A 23,854-nucleotide genomic window follows, 5' to 3' on the forward strand; every position below is an offset into this window, starting at 1 on the left:
CAGCCAGCATACAACTGTATTTCCAAAAGACATTGTCTATGTAACACATGTGCACTTGATAAAGCATAGAAGTACAAGGATGGAGAGCCAAAAGCCTCACCAAGATTCCCATCCCATTCTTTTCCCCCCTCCCTTCTTGTTTTAAGTGATTTGTTACCTTTTGGAATTGCTCTCCTTAAGAACTGAGTGCATTTCACTCTGACAGACTTACTGTGCTTCCCCATGTAATATTCACAGGCAGTTATTTCTTCTATCAAAGAAATAAAAATCCCTGGTCCATGAAAAAAGCTCTGAGATCCTGAAATTCTAAGTCAAACTAAGATTCTTACAATTAACACAGACAGATAAAGGGAAGTGGTGAAGACTTGATTAATCCAAAATGGCATTTTGTGTTTAATATCAACTTGTATGTGACACATACCTAAGGATCTTTGCATAGAAAACTCTTCTAGGAGCCAATCATATCAGATTTGGTCAGTTGCATCTGTTTCAATTTTTCTTGCCAAGCAAAATTCTAACTCTTTGGAACAGTAATTATTTGAAATTAGTAAAGATTAGTTGAAAACCATTGACTATCTGTTAACCCAGTGCTGAAGCTCAATAAAAAACTGTTGGTGCAGTCATTTTTAAAGAAAATATTTGCTTTGCTCTGCAAGGAAGCATTTTGGAGAAGACTTATCAAATTTAGGAGTGACACTGAAACCAGTAGCTAAATTTTGGGTTGAATCCTTCTGAGATTGTACATATGGCAACCTTTAAAAAGAGTTTTCTAAAGGTAGTTTTTATTTTTCATTTTTTAAAAAAACTTTCAGATCTTGAAGAAAATTAATGCATTTTAAGACAGTTTTTCAAGCAATAATAGAGAGCACTTCAGAATTTACTGTAAATGAGTTATCCTTCAAAGCTGGGCAATTTTGACCATGAGCTCGCTGACACTGTGACAGTTTTGTACTTGCTGTGATTTCATTATCCACACCTGAGTAGCACACAAAGCTTCAAGGTTCATCTAATGGGGAGGTTGAAAAGAATAGGGCATTTCAGATCTGTGTATGAAAATTAATGTTTGGGCCACTTCATCCCAGCAGAAACACTTCTTAATTTTCCCCCTCTTGTCTCTGAGACATTCAGAGAAAATATGGAAATACTACTGCTCATTCTTGGCACTTGGAAGTGGATATGAAAAAAAAAAAAAGACCAGGGGACAAAATGCCTTCACAGGTAGAAAACCTTGAAATTAAGTATCAGGAAGACAAGGATTACATACATTACATTCAGGTTTTTTTTTTTAATTTCTAGAAATTCTATCTATCAAGAACAGCTCTTCTCCTCTAAAGTAGCTTTTCTGTTTTTTTCCTAATAACACTGGACTGAAAATAAAATATAATTTCACAGGTCAGCGCGAAAAAAATTGCTGTAATGCCTGAACTGGTGCTTCCAGGCTGCTTAATGCACCTGAACTGAAGGGCTGCTATTAAATCATAGTAAACAGTAAAAATCTGGAGCTCAATTTGGCACCATCTTCAAGGGACAGCAACACCAACCACCTCCCCACTTATCCATTCCACTCCCCCAAGGAAATTACAATTGAGTTTGCTCATGGGAGCTGATGATAGAAACAAAATATTCAGACTTTACTGCCTTCCTGCTTTTTGTCTCCTCATTTAATGCATAACCTACAACACAAATTTATCCCACACTCAATTATTTTGGATCTCACTGGAAGGTAAAACAACAGATGTTTTGCTCTGACTTCAGAGAAAGTGGATGTTGAATATTTATCAAGAAATATTTTTTCCTAATTATTTATCCTAAGTTCCATTATTTAGTTCAAACATCATGAAATTATGAAATGAAATGATTTAAACTGACAGTCTGGAAAACACTGATTCCATTTTCTTGAATGTCACATTCACTGGTTGGGTGATGGGAAACTCATACCAGTTCTCTGCTATGCAAATGGGAAAATCTTTTTCTTTTCTTTTTTTTTTTTTTTCTTTTACCAAAGAAACATCTATGAGTTTTTCTGAAATGTAAAAAATAATATACAACAGGTTTTCCACTTTAAAAAACGTCCCTTGAGCTTCTTTTAATTTGAATCCCAAGAAAAATAATGGCTTTCCTTTGTTGTACTATGCAATAGATTTAAAAATTATGTGATGATGTAATTGATACTGCCACAAAGTATTTTTAAACAAAATATATTCTTTTCCTCCTCCTATGCTGAATCATTTTACTTTCTCCCTTTAAAGACTTCAAGTTAAAAGCTCTCCACCACAATAAGCTATTAATGTCACCTGTTTCACAGTTCCCCACATAAATTTATAAGAAGTTTTTCTGTTTTAACTACATGGGAGCACTGAGTTATTCCTGAAGGCAATGTTTCCTGCAATTCCACACTCTCCATCAGAAGTCACCCATAAGTCAACCTCCCCAGGTATTTCAGAATGAACTTCTCTTGATGGCTTCAGTTATTTCTGTCCCTCCCAGCTAAGGAGCTGTGAAGCCAAGTGGAGCAGGACAGGCATTGGTGCTGTGCTGTGGAGAGCATCAAATGCCACAGCACATGCAGCAATTGTTTTGTAGCCACTAGCCAGCTCCTAATAACTGAATCACAAAATTACTGCTCATTTCTTGCTAGCTGAAATGAAACTCTATTTGCAAACATCACCCTGTTTCTCCTGAGAGCTTGGAACATTTCTCTCTTTTGTTCTCAGAGGCACACAGCAAGAATTGGGCAATGCCCCTTGCTCCACACAGCAACACGTGGCTTCTGCACTGACATTTGTTAAATTGAAAGTTCTGATTCATTTCATTTTTCATCTTTTAGAGTGAATTTGCAGAGTAGCTGTATTTGGCCTGGAAGAACAAGAGCTCAGGCCTCAAATTCTGTCTTTTAAAAGATTCAGCAGAGTACAGGGTTTTTATTGTTTTTTTGGGTTTTTTTTCTGCCCTATGCAGACTGTGCTCACTTACAGAAGATGGGATAAGGACCCCTTGGAAACTGTGTGATGTGACAGCATCAAACTGTGACCCTAACTAGTTATAGGAAATGTCTCCTACTGAGCTGGCTGACATCAGGCCATCCACATTGGCTTTTTGGCTTGGATGAGCTGTGGGTGTCCTCATCTCCAGTGATTTTTCTTATCATCACACTGACCAGGCTACAGCTCACACCGTGGTGTGGCCTTGGATCCAATGGATGGGTTTCTCCTACAGGAAATGGGAACAGGAACTGCAGCTGCTGCTGGGCTCTCCTGGAGTCAGAGTGACTCCCCAAAAATGTACACAGCACGAGTCTGAAGATCTGCTCCTGTTACACCATTCCCAAGGCACACACAATTATAACAGGATATATTCTAATATTAATAAGGAAGCCCTAAGGAATTCCACTGCCAGGACAAAAATGTATCCAACAATACAAAAAAAAAAAAAAAAGAGAAGCCTGTTGGGAACTTTTCCCTGCACACAAGAGAGATGTGCCAGTGCAGTTTTTCTGCTTGGATATTTTTATAGCTTTGTACATTATGAAAACAGAAAACAAAAAACCTGTACAGAAATATATACATTCAAGCCAGCTATATGGAATCAAATTCCATTGTAATTGTATATTACTAAGTGCCACTGTGTTATATTAAACTCTTTCTCAATTATTAACTTAACCTTGCTCTTCAGCATATAAAATTTGTCTCAGATTTTGTTCTTCATACTTGCATTTGTGGGCAAAATAAATTCTAGGAGGTCCAAGAAATGCCTTAGACCACAATTTTGGGAGAATGTGGCAAATCAGAAGTCCTTAAAAAAACAAGATTTGGCTGAAAATTGCAGTCTCATATGGCACACACTTCAGGTCAAAGGTGATGGGGTTCAGGGGTGCCCCAGTAAGAAGCTCAGGTGTGAACAGCACAGCAGCAGCAGCCCTGATCTGCAGAATGAGCCAAATTCACATCACACATAATTAAACACAGCTCAAGTGCAGCCACTGGAACTGCACCCACCTTCACTTGTCTAAATTTGATAGCCAAATAAAATAACATTAGTATCAAAGATGAGGAAACGTTGCTGCTATATTATTCTAAGCTCCTGTTCAAGAGCAGGATCAGTGATTAATCAATTGGCCTAAAGGAAAAATGCAGAGAAAAGAACAAAAATAAATCGATGTATGAAATACTGTGCAATGTCAGATATACCTAGAACTGATCACATTACTGCTCTGTCAGATTGGCCTGCAATTGGGAAATATTCCTGCCTGGCAGATGTCACCAGCGAGGCAAATCACTTGCTCAAAAAAGAGAAGCAATTCTCATCTCTTATTTCTATTCAATGTCTTTGTGAAAAGTACAGGTTTAGCCTAATACTAGCAAAGCTTTTTTTTACAATGAGCTAATACCTATTTTTACTCATCTAAATGGGTAAAATTTTGAATAGTTACCCTGAGGTCACTACAAAGGGCAAAATATTTGAGAAAAAGAGTAAAAAGACAACCATCACTGGAATGGAAAAAACCTATATTGTGCCACAGCAAGAGGAGCCAAGAGGAAGACTGTTTCCCTAAAAGTGAAGTTATGTCAACACTGCAAAGATCTGCTAAAGCTGGCTCAGGTTGCTCCTGCATTGCTCTTCTGGGGCCAATACTCTGGGTCTCAGGAAGAGTTAATTAGCTGAAATGAAAGCTGCTCCATGCAATTACACTGCTTCTGCTACCTGAACTACTTTGCATGGCAGGGCATTATATAAAAAGAAGATGCTGTTTATAAAGCTTGCAATAGAGCCTTTTTCTCTGTTTCACACCTCCTACCTTAATTGAATCAAATTTATGCATGTATGTGTGTAACAGTAATCTCTGCACAGCACTGGGGAGACACTACAATGTGTTACAAAATCCTTTTTATGAGATACAGATCAGACTTAACTTACAGAAAGCACATTCATGGTTACTCAATAAAAAGAATATTATAATGGTCACTACTGGTAACAGCAGCTGAAGTATAATGACATCAAATAAAACTGAAGGAAATTACCAAGGAGGGTGCAAGAGACTTTTCTCTGACACATCTAAGGTCTGAATGGGCAAACTCTGTAAGGTTCAAAAGATGAAAAAGGAGGAGCTATTGGAGGCAATTAAGGAGAAACATCAGCTGTTTCAGCCCCCTGACCTCAATGCTGAGAAGCCTCCGCTCATTTCCAGATTAACATTAACTGTTAAGAGAAATGCTAACCAAGTCTTGCAGCAGGAGAGATGCAATAGAAGAAAATACTTAAACTCCTGTTTAAACACAGCAGTCTCACATAATGCATGACCCTCACACCCATTTCTCAGCAGATCTGAAACTGTTGCTGCTATAACTTTACAGAGGATTTTGTCTAGCAAAGTAGCCAATTGTGTAAGTACTTCTTAGAGTTTAATAAAATGCTGAATGAAATATTCAGGTCTTACTTTGTTCCTCAATTTAAAATAACATTTTCCTGAATAATTTAAATGTTAAGACCCAGAACACAAAATCAGAAGGGTATTTCTGGATGAACAGCTCATTTGACTAGGACAAGAAAGAAACCTGGAGGCTTATTAAAGGGAAAGAGCTGTAATCACCAATTGAGCACTTCTAAATAATTTCCAAGTATTGGCCTTTTCTGAGTACAAATACCCAGAAGAGGAATAGGAAAACCATGAATCACAAAGATGGAGAGCACTGTCACCACAGGTGATGGAAGAAGGCCAGCAGGGATCCCAGGTATTCCTGTGGGAAGGGAAGAAGCTCTGCCCTCTAGATGGCATTATGTGCCTGTAGATCCCAGATGGAGCTGGGGAGCCCTGCCAGGCACGGTGACCACATCTCCACCTGCACAGGAAACATGGGCCCAGGGGTCAGGAAGGGAAGATCACCTTCCCTTCTCTGTGGGGAGGTGAGAACTGCACCTTCCTGAAGGGCAGAGCAGGGGCACAGACCTGCTTTTGCCAGGTGGGAAGCACAGGAATGGTGCTCAGACTAAGGTGAAAAAAAAAGGGAGGATCTGACCCCATACGGGGAAAGGCAACTTAACTGGGAGAGGTGGGCAATATGTGAAAATTTATAAAAAAACCAAAACCAAACCAGAAAAAAAGAAGATTGTCCTTATAAATAAACAAAACTCTCCTTGACATTTAATAGCTTCTGAAACAGACAATGTACACTAAAATGTGCATGTAGCTATCCACATCCATGCACATGAGGCTGTAATGCATCCATGTGTAGCTTTTTTGACTATACACTGAAATTTAACACTTCAAGATAATCAGGTATCTACAGAACCATCAGCAAAAATCAGTTCCATGCATAATGGACCAATGTCAGACTATTCCACATTTGATTTATCTATCCTCTCTATGTATTTATAACTAATCTTAAAATCTGTGCTTGTCACCATGACAGATTAAGCAGACTTAAAAATAATCGTTTGGGTATTTTCTGCTGTGGACTATCAAATTAGCTGCATAATAAAGCCAGTGAATATTGAATTTCAAGAATATGTTAATCATACCGATTTCACATGTGTAGTTAAGCATTTCCCAACACAGAAGCCAACCCTTACAGACTAGAATTCAGCACAGTGCCCCTAATTCCAGTGTATGAGTGTAAATATACCTGCCCAGAATCCCTTCTATAATCTCCAATGCTGTATTTCTACAAGATGAACAAAAAAGAAATCACTATCAAATTAAGAAGAAGTGCATCACCATGAGATTTCAATACTGTTCAAGCATTTTCAAGGATAGTAAGGAGAAATTAAAAGATAAATTATTTTATTATGTTGTAAGTAAAGAGTTGTAAGGGATTCATCTCAAACAGCTGAGGTAAATTAATTGGGATTTCCTATGCAGCCAGTGGAGAACATCCACAAAATACTGGGATTTTAAAAATAATGTTAGCTTGAAATAAACGGCAACTATTTATTTAGTTTATGAACTGTAGAACTGTCATTGCTGACAGCCAAATTGCATGCATTAGCATGTATATTAAAAATATAGGGTGTGATTCTAAAAATCTCTGTCACATAGAAGCTTTCCTCTGAAACAAGGGCCACTGTGAGTAATGAGCAGGCTCACAGAAAGGGCTTGTGGAGAGCCAGGCCCAGAGTGCACAGCTGAGAGAAACTATTAAAAAAAATTACTGAGTCTCACTCTCTGAAATTATGGATGTGTGGGGATAAACACAGCCACCTAGATCTATAGCACAGTGCTGGAAAATCTCATTCCATTCCATGGGGAGAGTGGATTCTCAATTGTAGCACATGCCTGATTGCTGAAAAAGGTAAGTTACAGTAAATGATGATTATCTGCAAGAAGGCATCGCACTTGGAAGGAAGGGTACTGAAAAACTATCATTAGATTATAAAAGGCAGACAGAAATAGCAGATTCCTTCACTGCAACTTAACAAGGACTGCGTGCAGAATACAGTTAACATTCATTACAATAGAGAAAATCTGACAGGTTTAATAAAACCGAGATGATTTTCCTTGACTTCTGTGACTTACCTTTTCTTCACTGACTACACCTATTCCTCAGACCTTCTGGCACCAAATCATTATTCTTGTGGCCATACTCAATACTCTGAACTATTTAGAGATTGCTGTTATGTCAGCCAGCTAAGTACCACAGAGCTTTCTGTGTGGTACACAGCTATAAGAAAAGTGCCATTGGACTGGAACTTGGAAAATCCCAGAAAACGATTAATTTGTAATATAGGTAATTTCATTTGGCTGTAGTAAAATGAACATTAAATACTTATCTATGATCTCATTTGTTTCAATAAAATTTCCAGTTCTCAATATATTGTCTTGAGGATTCTACAGGATACCTATAATTTCTACAACTGCATGCACCAAAACTTAGGAAAAAAAAAATCACCACTGTAGGTGAACTAAAGGGTATGTTAAACAGCATCCTGACTGAAATATTAATGTGTAGTAAAAAAATTGCATATAAGACATCTGCATATATTGCATTTCCTCCCCCCTGCCAGATGTTGGATTCACTGTCCTGGAAAAGAGCATTTTATATCATTCTGTCTTGAGAAGGAAGAAATCAGGAACAGCACAATGGTGGTATGTGGTATGTGGTATGTGACTTGTACCTCACTGGGATACACTGATGTGTGTGATGAGCACTGAAGCTGGGAAGTAACTTTCATTAAAACCTGTTTACTGCATGAGCAGGCTAAAGGAGAAAAATCCTGATCTGCAGCAAAATTCACAGGTAGTTGATGGGGTATGACACAATGACAAGCTTAAAACAATTAAATGCTGGTCTAAGACACAGCAGAACAGGAATAAGAGTTGAAGCATACTCTGTTGAGCACTTGGTTGCATTAGCTTATTTCAATATATTACTGCTTTGTGGGTATGCCAGAGTACAAAACCGAGCTGATCTGGAAGCTTTTACCTTTACAACAAGTGCTAAACCCTCAGAAGCTCTGCATGTTGTGACCCAAAACATTCAACTTCTGAACCACTGCCATGGTGTGTCATGAGATGCAATTCCAAATTCTTTTATTTTCCCTTTAACTCAATCAGAAAAGAAAACAATACTGTTTGTAACTCAGGAGGCACCACAGTTGATTTTAGAAAGCATTTTAAGGTTTTGTTGAACTGAATAGTGAGAAAAATGCAGATAAGCATGGCCTTCTCTTGGACCACGGAGACAATGACTTAATGTACAGTAATTTTTACACAGGCACTCTCCCATTTCAGGAGATGAACAGTGGATCAGGAATCTGTCTCTAATGATGGCAGGAAATGGTTACAGCAATGACAGAGTAAATCTGAGCAGCTCTTCTAACATCCAGTGGGCTGAGCTATTTTCAACACCCCTGTTGTAAATTCATATCCCTGCTAGATCATCTTGATTTTTCTATGCCAAAAGAGAAATTGCCATGAATTTCAACTGGCTTAGGGGAAAAAAAATAAAGGGAGAGAGAAAAATAGAAAGATAAATATTTTACATGTCTGCAGGAAATACATCCTCTTCTCTTAAATACTCACCACATTCTAACTGAATTAAACTGTCTGCCCAGAAGAGGTTTCTATTAATCCTTATCCATATGAGGATATTATTTCCAGTAACATCCCAACAGATAACTCTGTGCCAACTGTGGAGCCTCACACCCCTGTGGGATGGCTGGAAAAGCCACAGTGGGAGATGTGAACTGGCAGGGGGGGAACAAACAAAAGCTGGGATGAGCTTTTGAGGACTTCAGCCAGAGCAGGGGAGGACAGACAGAAGGAGGAAAGCACCCCAGGGCACAAAGGCAAGGAGAAACAGGTAGCAGCCATGAGATTTGCTTCCCAAAGACCAGCTGAGCCACTGAGCACCTACAGCAGATCAGCTCAAGCATCAACAGGTTATAGAAAACATTCAGCTTGATGGTACTCGTTCAGTTTTAATTTAGAATTTACTCAGTTATTGGAAAGCTGCAACAGTTTGCCAATACTGTTATCTGGAAAGAGCTAGAATAAACTGGGCTGGTTTTGAAAGCAATGATGTGATTCTGTGCTGATTCACCACTGTGTAAGGTGGGAAATAAGACTTGCCCTGCCTCATTGTCTGATCCCCTTGCTATAAAAAAACAAAAGAGTTCTTAGGCACAGTTCAGAAAACAAATTATAAAAGTCTCCTACTGAAAAGATTTAGAAGTCAAATCATCCAAATATTAGAATTAAGTAGGTTGGTCTTCAGTGACAAATCAGCATAATGGATCTAGTTGTGTGGATGGCCAAGGCATTGGGCTAAGAAGAGGCTTCTGGATGAATCAGATTAAACACATTGGCTGGAACAAGACAGGTTGCTGCAAAATTTTTAGAATGTTGCTACAAAATATTTCAAAGTTTCATGATTTTCTATGCATCTAAGTCAAGTGATTCACATTTCCTATACTCCAGTGTATCAGCTGACTTGCAATAAACAAGAAGACTTTCCTCACAGATATTTTCAGAAACTCAGGCTCTTCGCCTCTGCATATGGTGTGTTTCTTTCATGGAAAAGAAAATAATTATTAGTTTTCTTCCCATTTTACCTTGCAGTACATGGAAAATCATTCAAATAAAACTAAAGAAGAGAAAAAAAATAATGAGCAAAATAAAAACCAGCAGCATCCCATTCAAAGTTATCTTCTCCATCCACCCAGAGGAATTATGTAGTCCTCTCATATTTCTATTTTATAGTTCATAGTTCATTGCTATCATGTCTTTCTTCCTCTGCAGAGTAGTAAAAACATAATATCGGAAATACTTGACATACTTCCTCATTTGTTTAATGGTGATGATAAAAGGGAAATGACTCCTCTAATATATTTGAACACTTAGCTTATTATCCTGAGTGAGTTTTCTCCCAAAGCTCAATTTATTAAAACAAAACACATCTTTCTGTGATGAACTGCAAAGGGTAAGAGGGCAAAATTCTTTAATTAAAATTGGAGTGGTTTGATGATTCTACCCCAGCAGATACTGCTTCCACTGCAGCTTGGTTTACTGAAACCTTCATTGAGTCTCACTCACCCACAAGCAATGAGATTTTCACACATGAATTAGGCTTTTCATTCAATAACTCCAAGGTTACAATCTAATGCTACCCCAGTGGTTTGCTGAAAAACGCAAGGTTGGGAGCAGCCCTCAGTCGGTATTTTTGAGGCCAAAAGAACTCGTGCCCATTGCAGCTGGGGAAGCAGACACTGAGAAAACCAGGGAATCTCCTCTTTGTTGCCCATGCCATGTTGTTTATTTCATTTTGAATGCAAATGTTGTGGTTTTAACAAGGTGTTAGCTGTGCTGTGTCCCAGTCACTTCATGAGCAGCCAAAAGCAAATCTTTCTAATCAAGTTGCACTACTGCAGTTGCAGAGAAGGGCATTCAAAAGAGCTGGAACATTTCACAGAGTCAGACACAGTTAATTCATACTGAATTACCCTCCCTGCAAAAATGTCTGTGCAAATGACAGACTTTAATAAGCCTTCAAAGCTGACACAGTATTTATCACTGATTAAATTTTTAAAATCAAAGTAACTATAGCTTTTACAGACATGTTTAGATTAAGACTGACATTAATGCTGTAGATCAGTTTAAATCACTTTCAATTATGCAGGTGCTTGGTGCTTGTATTTCAGTCATTTGAGGCTAAATTGGGGCAGAGAACCCGTGGCTCCATATTGGATAACAAAGCTTTGGGACACTCTTAGGGCCTTTACAGACACTGTTTGTCTAATATAGAATATTCTTAAAGCTTCCCTCTGTGGACTGTAACTGTGTAAATTGTTCTTGCTGGAAAAAAGAAATAGTAGACAATCTTGAAATGAAAATCCATACAACACCTAACATACCCAGGAGAGCAAATTAAGGCTTTGTGAAAAATCTCTAACTTGTATCTATGTGACTTTGGAAATATAATATTATTGTTTTACTGTAATTGAAAATGGTGAAAAAATCTGGAACTGCTGTATGGGGGTTGATGCATGTCCAGAATAAATTATACTTTTTGTATATTTCTGGCTACAATTAAAAAAAATGCAATTCTTCTGGTGATGAAAGCAGAATTTTAAAAAGGAAATTCCACCACGGAGTTCATATGTTATTAACCATATTTCATTAATATTTCATTTTTTGCAGCTCTCCAGATACACAGAGAAGATATCAGAGAATGGTTTTTTTTCTTTGTAAGAGCTAGAAGGCATTTGATCATAACTACTGAAGTAAATTAAATGGCATTTCAAGAGCAGCCAACTAAAAATGCTGAAGGCATAAAGGAATTTTGATATCCAGGAAATCACAATTAATTTCAACTATGTAAAACGGGACACAAGATGGTGTGAACCATTTATTTGTCATCTGTTCCATTTGATTAGAAACTTATGGTATTTATCAGTCAGTAAAGTGGAAATAGAATTTGCTGTAAATGATAAAGGATGCAAAAAAAATTACAGGCAAAAGGAGCAATGGGAGAATATGTGTAGATATCTCTTATCAAAGTATATGATAGCTTTCACTTGGGCTGGCTACAAAGATACTTTATTATACTGATTTGTACTGTTCAGTGAGAAAATTTCTAGGATAAACAGCAGTTAATAAAACATAAAAGGTATTACTGAAATTTATTTGGCCATACAATTGACAGCAAAAAAAAAAAAAGAAGACATTTTAAACATAACTCCCATGATATGGAAGCTATTTAAATAAAGTTTCCTGTGAAAATGAAGCCTTGTCCCTTTTCTTATTCTTAGATTTCCTGCTGCAGATCCAGCTGACCAGGATGACTACAGTTTTTTTCCCATCCACAGAAACTCCTGAAGGAAACCATCTCACATCTACAAGGTCAGTAGCCCAGGAAGGGCAGAAACAATTTCCTCTATGTATGAACAGAAGTTATTTTCCCATACAGACATTCCAAACAAAAGAAACTAAATAATCTGTTATATTGCACTTATATCTGGAGAAGCTGCCTATTTATCCCTGAGCTGGTGGATAGCCTTTCTCTTTTGGTACTTCATTCACTGGAAAATTAGCTCAGATTTACCCAACTTTTTATGTGAGCAATCAAGAGAAGGCATTAACCAGAACAAAAAATACCTGCTGGATGTAAACTTCTATAGAATTAAAACTTCACTTTTCCTTGGATGTGCACTGTCAAATACATTTATCTACATGTGAATAAATGTAAATTTATATTATATGTGCCAAGCAACATATAATATAAAAGTGAACACAGCTGAGGAGGAAGAGGATGAAATAATTCTACAATGCCCCAACAGACCAGCTTGTCATGTGCTACAGCTGAGGAACAAACTAATAGGAAGAGACATCAAAAGCTTTCTTACCACTGATGATATTAATGAAATTATATTAATAGGCATTAATGGATTAGGTCACACACTCTGACTATTACTTTTAACAGCTTCTGTTTATAGGCAGTGTTCAGACTCTGTAGGACAGATGGAGGACCAGTTCTAGCAAGCACTTTATTAGCCCTTCTGATTTCATTAATTCAGTAACATCTAATAATGTAAAGTAAGATTAAGGATCCTGACACCCACAGCACAAAAAACTAACAAACAGTAATTTTTTGTTCCTTTCTAGATAGACTAATAAAATATTTAGAATAATTAGTCTGAAAATAGTAAAGAATTAGAACAGCTAATTGCATACAACTTTTAAAAAAGTCTCTTAATTAATAAACCCTACAGTCTTTGACACTACAATTTATATTCTTCAAGAGAAAAATACAGCAAAGATGCATAATGTTAAACAACACAGAGTTAACAACACTCTGTTTTGATTATATTGGATCACAATTAATGTTGGCCCTGGAGTTCATATTTCTCCTTTGATAGCTCCTTACACTCCACGTGTAGATTAATCCCTGAAGTATTGGCATTCTCTAACGTGTGGTTTTGAGCAAGGCACTGCATAGCACTGACACCACTGCCCTTCCTGAACCAGGTCCTGCCTGTCCTTAGTGCTACATTCTCTCTCTGGGCAATTTGCCACAACTGATAAGGGCTCTGGTCTCTGTCCCTCTGGGAGCTCTCAGGAACCCTGGGCCAGTCCCGAGTCGGCAGAGACCGGGGGCAGGCCCGACATGGCCGACACGGGGAGACACTCACTGTGTGTGCCCCGAGGGTACTGAGGGCACCTGGGCTGGGGGGAGACACTCACTGTGTGTGCCCCGAGGGTGCTGAGGGCACCTGGGCTGGGGGGAGACACCCTCTGTGTGTGCCCCGAGGGTGCTGAGGGCACCTGGGCTGGCAGGGAGACACTCTCTGTGTGTGCCCCGAGGGTACTGAGGGCACCTGGGCTGGCAGGGAGACACTCTCTGTGTGTGCCCCGAGGGTGCTGAGGGCACCTGGGCTGGGGGGAGACACTCACTGTGTGTGCCCCGAGGGTACTGAGGGCACCTGGGCTGGCAGGGAGACACTGTCTGTGTGTGCCCCGAGGGTACTGAGGGCACCTGGGCTGGCAGCAGGGAGACACTCTCTGTGTGTGCCCCGAGGGTACTGAGGGCACCTGGGCTGGCAGGGAGACACTCTCTGTGTGTGCCCCGAGGGTACTGAGGGCACCTGGGCTGGGGGGAGACACTCTCTGTGCCCCGAGGGTGCTGAGGGCACCTGGGCTGGCAGGGAGACACTCTGTGTGTGTGCCCTGAGGGTGCTGAGGGCACCTGGGCTGGCAGGGAGACACTCTCTGTGCCCCGAGGGTGCTGAGGGCACCTGGGCTGGGGGGAGACACTCTCTGTGTGTGCCCCGAGGGTACTGAGGGCACCTGGGCTGGCAGGGAGACACTGTCTGTGTGTGCCCCGAGGGTACTGAGGGCACCTGGGCTGGCAGGGAGACACTCTCTGTGTGTGCCCCGAGGGTACTGAGGGCACCTGGGCTGGCAGGGAGACACTCTCTGTGTGTGCCCCGAGGGTACTGAGGGCACCTGGGCTGAGGGGAGACACTGTCTGTGTGTGCCCCGAGGGTGCTGAGGGCACCTGGGCTGGTCGCCTGTGCAGCACAAGAGACACAGAGACATGGGTAGAAGACAAAGGGCCGACTCTTAGCAGGGGTTAATCCAAGGTTTTATTCTAGGAGTCCCAAAGGAGCTCCTGCACCTCAGGGGCCTCCTGCCCAGAGCCCCGGGAGAGGTGCCAAGGTTACATTTAAAGGGAGGTGGAAACCAAAAGTAGAAAACATTTCACCAACCAATGAGTGACCCTAAGGGATGGGTACTGGGGGATGGACATTTAGGACAGTGAATGGGGCAGGGCTTGGGGGCTGACCCCTGGCCTCTGGCTCATCACTCGATGACTTGGACAGAAACTTCTGGATGGAGGGGATGGGAGGCTGAGTGATTGACAGAGAGCCAGGGTGGGGGTTTGGGGATGATCTCAGCAAGGGAGAGGGATAACACAGGTAAAGGGAGGGAGGTACAGTCTGGGATAAACCATTTGGGAAAAATATGGGGATACAAAACAAAACTAGTTCAAACTATTACAAAGTGTAAAAACTCACTGCAACAGGCTGTGACATTATTGAACACCTCCCTACTAACTGAGGACATAAAGAACTGCAAATGTCATGCAGACTGGTTAAGGATGAGGCCAAGCAAAGAGAAATCATGCATGTTTTGGAAATAAAAGACAACAAGGAACCTACAGTCATTCTTCATCAACAGATAAAGCAAGACTATATTAAACTGTACACTTTTTTTAGAGTTTTACTGTCTTAAACACTTAGTAGCATGTGGTTTTTATCCCCAGGGCAAAATTAGAGTTATTAAATATTACATGTGTTTCTTTCACAAACAGTCTAAGCCTTTAAAGTAAAATTAAAGAAACTGTGTACACCTTTGAGATTTCAGATCCTGTATTTAGATGCAAACAGGACTGGTTGTGACTGTTCATATTTTACTTTTAACAAGGTCCTCAAGAACAAAAAACCCAGAGTCCTAATCTATCAGAGTACAACTCAACCCAGAAATTATCATGTGAAAGGGCCTTCACACTTAAACAAAAATATATAGGGATAGTGATGAATCTATTGTCTACCAACACCTTACACAGGCAAAATGTCACACAGATCATTCTAAGGCATTCATCTACCCATACCTATAATGCTACATAAATGCTTGAACAGAAGAGAAAGGAGGAAACACTAGAAAGGTGAAAAATGCACTTTTTAGTAATTAAAAATTAGATTTAAATATGCAATCTTATTTTTTCATAGACATTGAAGATCATGCTTCTATCAAGAAGCACAAAATAAGCTCATGTATATTGTGGTCAAAGTTTTACCTGCACCTTGTCCATGGCTGCCTTAGAAAACTTTGAAACTTCTCCTCTACTTAGAAGCTGCCACAAGCTGTACTGTTTTGAAGATCCTAATTTTCCAGAAATGCACTCAAAATGTAGAGTGTGCAGTTCTCCATGAGGTCTACAAGGAAATAGATTTTCCATAGCCTGGCAGTAAAAAGGCCTGAGCTCTCCCAAGCAAGCAGTCCAGCAATTAAAAATTGAGCAATAAACTACAATGGAGCAAAACTAGTTTTATGACAGTTGTTAAACCACCTATATTAGTCTTGCAATATTAATAATTGAAACAAAACGAGTAAAAGCAATTTTTCTTATTAAATGGTCTCAAAGGAATTAAAATAATGTATTAAGTTCCTTTTAAAGATATGTGATGCTCAGCATTAGAGAGGGATCCTTTTAGTGGTTCTAAGCTTCCTGTTCACCCTTGGTAAATGAATTGTGAAAAAAATACCCCATAACACGAAATCAGGTGAACTGTGAAAGATTAGATTAATACTACAGGGTGATTCAGTGCCAATAAATGAATGAGGCAGGGGGAAGGGTGGTCTTTTATGTGTGAAACTCTTGTGCTTCTTACCTCCAGAGCTTTCAAACGCTCCAAGAGCAATTTTGTTTTTTCCTTTTCCTCCTCAGTGCTGCTGCTTTCACTTCTTGAATCATCATCTGCCTGTGTGCGAATTTTTTCCATGCCTTCTTTACATCTCCTACTGTCTTCTGACAGCTTTTCCTGCAAAGATTTTTTTAAAATGTCATTACTCACAGGTGCAAATGAAGTTAACTATGCAAATATCTCCAATCCTCCCTTGTATATGAATGAAAAAAAGACAGAGGAAGTTGCTAGTGACATGATTAAAGTGCTAAATAAGTGGAGTCATGAAGGCTCCGTGACACATGCTATGCCAATTCTGCAAGTGTATGCACAACTTAACTGCTACTTCTACTTCAGATTTTTAAAACTCAGAACTGTCATTTCTTTAATAACTTCCATTTTCTTCTTTAAAAGTTGCAATGAACACTGAACATACCAGCTTTCAGTGGCAGCTTTTTGCCACTGAAAGATAAAGCAGTTTATTGAGGGAAAACTAACATATGTTCACGCCTAATGTCTTTCACCTTTCTTCATCTAGAGCTAATATTTGAATTATTAAATAATGGGCTGAGAATCAAGCTGCTACCAGATGAATACTGATTTAAGATCTGCTCTAACACATAACTGGAGAGAATGAGACTGACAACAAAACTTTCAGAAGTGTCCCAGTCTATTTCCAGTCAGTTAGCCTGAGTTCTTACCAGCTGCAGCTGCTGAGAGGCTGCTGAGAGGCTGCTGAGTTTTACCAGAGCTGAGTTTTACCAGAGCTCTCTAGAATTCATAGGATTGAACAGTGAGTCCTGCTTAACTCCAATAATTATCTGTCCAAGCTCTCTGTCCACAGAGAGAGTGAGACAGAGAAAGAAAACACCAAGACTACAAGCAGACAATGTAAAACATTGCCCAAAATGACAATGCAAGCATAAGGGGAAAAAAGAGAACTCCACAGATGTTGAGAGTGACCCATCATCAGAGCACAGCACAGGAGGGACTGGCTCTACCTTGCAAACCACCTTTTCTACCTGCATGAGCAGATGCAGACTGACAACTCATGAGCAGCTTGAGAATGGAAAATGTGAGGTAAATCAACATTAAATACCGAGTGTCAGAACAAATCTAGAGAATTCCTTCAATGAGCATCTAGTCTTTGTGTGCCTTTCTGATAATTATGTACAAAAGCTCAGACATTCATGATCTTTGAGTGACCCCAGAAGTGAGATGTTTTGCCCATAAATACTACACAACATGCACTCTGTCCAAGCATAAAAGTGTGCATCTTCATGAAGAACTGATCCTGCTTGAATAATGTGCAAATACAACTGTTTGAGAGTTAATAGCAAAGCATTGTCTTAACTAAACCCCATATAGGTAAATGAATTAAAAATCAGCAGTCTGGATCAAATTCACAACAATGTCTTTTTAAAATATTAACTAGCTTAGAAATTGACTATTACTATGTTAAAACTTTAATCAAGAATTAGTTTTATATGCTATGGGCTTAATTAATAAACACCCTTACACAAACCATGTGTAAATATCTCATTCTGAGCCCCAAAACATAAATGTTAAAGAGTTATTCCATCAGGTTTCCAACGTTACTGCTACCCTGATCACAAAGGAATCATAAATATAGTACTTGGGCTTTGTTTTTTTGCTCTTGCTACCCACTGATGCAACAATCAAGTACCTGTAAAAGAGCCATTAAACCATTTTTGCTTCAAGTTGCCCTAAGGAGTGCATTGAGATAAAACACTTCAGTGAACTCAGGGGAAAGAAATGACAAAGGTATATATCTCTGATGCAATTCAAATACAAACTATTATTTTTAGGAGGGGATGTGACATGAATCAGATGTGGCTAACAATAGAAGAAAACATAAACATATGCACAGGGTCACCTTTCCTGCACAAACTCAGGGCAGCAATTTCAAAGGACAAGTAGAAGAAAGCACAGGTTATGACATTTCATTACAGAAAGTGGAGTAATGCAGCTTCTCAGAGTAAATCTCAGCCACACAAAAAAGTAACCTGTTCATCTTCTAATTACAAAATTAGATGAACTTTGCACACTAGTGGCATAATCAGAACACACATCCTATTTCACTCTGATGTGCACTTGAATACCTCATGACGCTCACTGCTGTTACCCCTGCCCCTGCCTGGGTGTTGAAGTACAGCTCACATAGTTCCAAAAGTAGTTTACTACTGAGCAAAAATAAATGAGTTCCAGCATTTCAGCCATGGAAAAGGTGCAGAACAGAGGAAAAACTTCTAACCTTAGAAACTGTGCTTAAACCATGTGCTGAGGGGTCTGCCCCATCACATTCACCAGTTCCACCTGGGTGATGTCCAGTGAGGGCAGAGTGGAAAATCCACACTCCAGAAAGCAAGCAGGGATTTGTAAAGCACCCTTTGTGCTAAAAGTCAAATCCCTAAAGTGACAAAGGCTTTTGGAACGACAGAAACCTCTTGAGTGTGCAAAATCTGTTAGTATCAAAGGAGCTGAGTGCTGGGGGAGGAAATGTGCATCTCCTGGGGGATGTGGGACAAATCCTACAGAGGGCTCTGGAGTGGGCATGCTGAAGGCAGCAAACAATGGGGTAAAGCAGCTTACTCCTTTTTTCCCTGAAGTCCTACACTTCTTGTGTTATCTCAAATAAAGAGCCTCTTTTGCCACTCCTGAGCAGTCTCTGCTCATGCCTCACATATTGCACAGTCACAGGCAGGCTGTGTTCAAACTGAATAACAAAATCCTCCCCAGGTGCAAAGCCCAGCAAAGGCAGAGTAAGTGCTGTCCTGCTGATCAGTGCAGTTTAATTTCTGGGAAAAGGTAACAGTTGGAAATGGTGTTCTGGAAGTAAAACAGCTTAAAAAAAAAATAAGAGGAAGAAAAAGCAATTACTCCATTCTGGGTCTCCCCAGACCAATGAGTTTAAGATACATGTCTGTACCATGAGAGGATGCTAACACAGCAGCCTGATGAGAATTCTGCAGTAAAGGCTCATCTACTTCTCTAATGCTCTGTGTCAACAAAGAGAAAATAAAAATATTAAAAATTCAAATCTTACTGAAACTAGGATTATGCTGCTCACTGTAGACCCTTTCCCACAGAAATTAATGAGAAACTTACAATGGAGTCCCACATTGTGTAAGCTTCTCAGGCTGGTTTAAACTGCCATTGCTCTGCTGAAACCAACAGCATTTTGCAAATCATGCCCTGACCATTATTTCTAAGTATTCAGTTTGCTCCATAAATCAAACAAGCAGTCCAGTGATGATGAACCCTTTGATGAAACACCATGGGCCCCATGGCCCATAGAAAACAAGGGATGGAAACAGTCCCTGCAGCCCAGGAATGGCAACCATCATCCAGGATCAATGGAAAGATATAAATCACTAAAGACATTGATCTATGAAGCTGGACAATGCAGTGGCCTGACTGAGACTTATCAGAAAGCTGGATTTCAGTTAGCTGAACTAGGAAAGAACAGTATAATATTCCCTCTTTCCACTAAGAAATAAAGTAAGAACAATAAATTAAGACAGCAGGAAATCCACCTGAAATTGCAAATGATAATTTACTGGAAACTGTGGAATGTAAAGCCAATTTTCTCTCTTCTCTCTTCCATCTACCTTTCAGAATATTGAACAAGAAAGTGTTTCCACTGTTGATTAACAGGGAGCAACTACAGTGATGGAAAAGATCATAGAGAAGCTTTCAGAAGATAAGAGAACAAACTGCCTGTTTCAGAAATTACCTCTTTCTTCATCCCAAGAAAGGCAAAAGGCTGCTAACCCTAACAATTAGTCATTGGGATGTCTTTCCTCTGAGAACTGTCACCTCCTCAAGGAAGACAGAAGCGTTGAAGGGATACTTAGCCAGCTATTTCTTAACTATTATTTCAGAAATTACGTTACTTTAGAAGTTTTATTGGTAGTACCACCAGCCCTTTCTTCTTTCTAAGATGCTTTCTAGGAATAACACTACACACATGGAAAAAGGAGAGGAAAAAAGGAGAGCTCACTTAAAAATATTTCAAATTGCAGCTATAAAATTTCAAACCAAGAAGAGTAAACGTCAGAAGACACAAAGAAAAAAAAAGTAGCTGGGAAAGATTATTCTAGAATTTCTTTTTTATGGTGAAAACTATGATTAGGCACTAGACAAGTGGCTATAATAATACAAGATAGCATAATCTAATAATGATATAACTGGATCTGGGATCTAGAGCACTGATTATAAACAAGTACTCTTTCACAAGCACACGTGACAAAAATCTGATTGAACCAAACAAGAATTAAAAAAGATCAACGTCTTTGAAATGCTGATTTTCCTAGTGAGTGTTGGATGACATGAATTGCTTGTCTGGAAAGTGATAAGTAATAATTAGAAATGACATCTTTGCTTGTAGAAGCTAAAGATCATTTTCATGTGCTAAGCACAGGTCCTTCAGAGAAGTGAATTTTTTCAGATGCAATTCAGTAAGGACCTCTCAGATACAAAAGATCTCTATTTCAATTTTGGGTGTCAGATTGTGATGCCTGAGTGGGATCTTTTCTGAATTCCTTTTAATTCTTCAACTCTGAAATTTATTAGAGACAAAGGCTTTACAATGGTAGCAAATTCAAGTTCTTCTGAGAGTCATGCCTGCAATTTTCCAAAACCACACTTTAATCACACATTAATCGACCAAGAATAAAATACATGTAGGATATGATATATAATTAAATAGTGCTTAGGATTGCTCATATCTAATTAACTGAGGAAAAAACCCAAAAATATTCACAATGTAGCTGTTCTTATAGAGAGGCAGTGGTAACAGGCATCCAGGAATCCAGTCTATGTGGAACCCAAACTATGCTGATAACACCTCAAAACACTTTTGTGCTTTCTGTGGCGTGCCCAGAGCTTCCACAGGACCTTCCAAATAAGATATTTTCTGAACAGATATCTTAGATTTCAGGGACTGAATGTGGTGATCTGAGTACACTACACCACACTCTAACACTTCCTACAATCAAGGCAGACTCCCTCCAAACCCAAACTGCAATTTACAATCCACACACAGAATTGTTTGTGTTTGCACTGCTTTTGGCTGGGCTACAGCTCTTTTTTCTCACAGTAGCTGCTATGTGCTTTGGATTTGTGCTGCAAACAGTGTTGACAACACCAAGATATTTCATTACTGCTGAGCAGTGCCTACATCACATGGACCCAAGGGCTTTTGTGCTCCTTGCCCCATCAGCGAGGGGCTGGGGGGCACAGGGAGTTGGGAGGGGACACAGCAGGGACAGCTGACCCCAGGTGACCCAAGGGATGTCCCAGAGCATATGGCATCCTGCTCAGCAGTACAGAGGGGCAAGGCTGCCTGGGCTCCCCTGCCCAGGGACTGCTGGACACCAGGGAGTGAACAGTTGTTTACATTTGCATCACTTCTCTTTCTCGGGGTTTATTTCTCTTTGATATTTTCCTTTCCATTACAATTTGTTGCTGTTGTTGTTTTACCATTTCCATTACTAAACTATTATTTTCTCAACCCACGAGCAGCGGCAGAGCAGTGTCCAGGAGCTCCTTTGTTCCTGGTTCCTTCTCAAAATTAAAAGCTTCAGTTGATTAGCAAAGTTATGAGCAGGAAAAAAGAACATTTCTAACAAGCTGTTCCTTCTTCTTCTATTTAGATAAGGTAATAGGAGAATAATATTCAGCATGATTTTTCATGCAGATATATGAGCTGTCTCACTTTCACCCTCCTGATTTCCTTCTCCACATCCTGCTGGAGTGGGGTGTGGGGTTTAGTTCCCAGCTGCAGTCAAACCACAACAGTGTATTTATAAAGTGTGAACACTTTTCCTTGCAAGACCATTCTATAGTCTTGATGCATTCTCAGATGATGTTTTTTCAGCACTGTTTCCAGTGCAGACCTCCTAGTGCTCAACACCATTCACTGTGAGCACTATAAAATAAGAATTTCTAGACTGTTGATGAAGATAAAAGCTGTAGATGAGGGTTTATTTGTACTTTCATTAAAAAAGCAGCCTCAAGCTATGCACAAATAGCTCAGTCTGACTGCACAAGCTGAAAAAAGGCAGAAATTGCTCCAAGCACTTCAGACTTAACATTCCAACAAGTTTAAATTTGTTTTCCAGTGTCACCTTGTTCCTCTTTCTCCCCCACCATGGCCTCTTTTTCCTAAATATACCCTTTGAAAATTCGCAGTATCTTCTGATATGCTTTATAACCATTTTCATTTAGCAAAACCTGAGATGTGTAAAAGACATATGCTAACTCTAAAGTGAAGTAAGTGTGTGCTGAAGGACTCTCATTATAGGAATAACCAGAGATATCTCTGTGATCTGAATACATTTTTAAAATATACAACTTAAAAGAATTTTTCTTTACTTCCTGATGGGAATCCAATGAAACACAATAACCTGGGCCTGAAAAAACACAAACTAAATCAGAACTGAGCAAACAAAATACAACATGAAAAAAAAAATCAAATGCAACTAAAATTATATGCAATTGGAATTGTCTTTGAGTATAAGGCTACAAATGACTTCTGCTTTACCTTCCTTGCTTTTATCTATATATTCAGCTGTTTTCTCTTGCTTTCTTTTCTCCCAGTGGAAGGAGAAACTAAAATATAGCTTTGCTTTAGACAGCACATCAGTAAGTGTAATAATAATATATTTTTGTTTAGCTAACAGCTTTTGTTCTGAACAAGCTGACCAAAATTGAAGGAAAACAAAGGAATGCAACATATCACAAAAGTTTACAGCAACATCCCAAATAGTTCATGATTTAACATTACCCTTGTCAGAAAAACATATTAGATTCTCCTTTTTCATCTCTGGATTTCACTTCCAAAGTAAGCAGAGCGAGCAGCAGCGTTGCCTAGATTAAACACTTGTGATGGATAAGAGGAGCAAGTTCATACTTTATGTTTCTGATATGTGCCTCCCTCCACCCCTGTATCAATCTAACTGTTCTCCACATTATTCTCCACTCAGAACACTCCCCACCAGTACAAGCTATCATCCCTGCTGAACAGCTCTGCAGCAGCATTAATAAATTTCCCAATGATGCTTTTATTGGCCGCTCCATGCATCAAAAACATATTTCTTTTGAAAAAGTTCAGATTGCAAAGGAGTGTAAGAGCAGAAAACCTTCAGAGTGCACTTGAGGATGAAGTGTTCTCCTCAGATCAGCAGGAGAGGATGGAATTTCTTGTCCCCAGGTCCCAGTGCCAGCTCCTGTCCTTAGAGAATGGATATTGCCATCCCCAAGAGCCACCTCTGGCACTGCCAGAGCAGGAATCAGGACTGAAACCCCAGGAATCAGAGCAGGAATCAGGACTGAAACCCCAGGCCAGGTTTCAGGCTCAGCAGGGGCAGGGCAGTGTCCAGGAGCTCCTGTGCTCCTGCTCAAAATGGAAACCTTCAGTTACACTGATTAG

The 23,854-nt window shown here is 39.6% G+C and overlaps 1 protein-coding gene across 8 annotated transcripts in view; it reads right to left on the reverse strand.

Moving 5' to 3' along the window:
• The window catches only part of NCKAP5 (NCK associated protein 5), a 381,602-nt gene that overhangs the window by 100,966 nt on the left and 256,782 nt on the right, over positions 1-23,854 (reverse strand). For all 8 annotated transcript variants that reach the window (XR_013183102.1, XM_077181707.1, XM_077181708.1 and 5 more), the window contains one exon: positions 16,387-16,536. Coding sequence is in view for 7 of the 8 variants with exons in the window: in XM_077181707.1 (XP_077037822.1) it covers positions 16,387-16,536 (150 nt within the window). In the remaining variant the exon portion in view is untranslated. The remainder of the gene's footprint in view (positions 1-16,386; positions 16,537-23,854) is intronic.

This window comes from Agelaius phoeniceus, chromosome 7 (assembly GCF_051311805.1).
Source record: "Agelaius phoeniceus isolate bAgePho1 chromosome 7, bAgePho1.hap1, whole genome shotgun sequence".
Taxonomy (NCBI): domain Eukaryota; kingdom Metazoa; phylum Chordata; class Aves; order Passeriformes; family Icteridae; genus Agelaius; species Agelaius phoeniceus.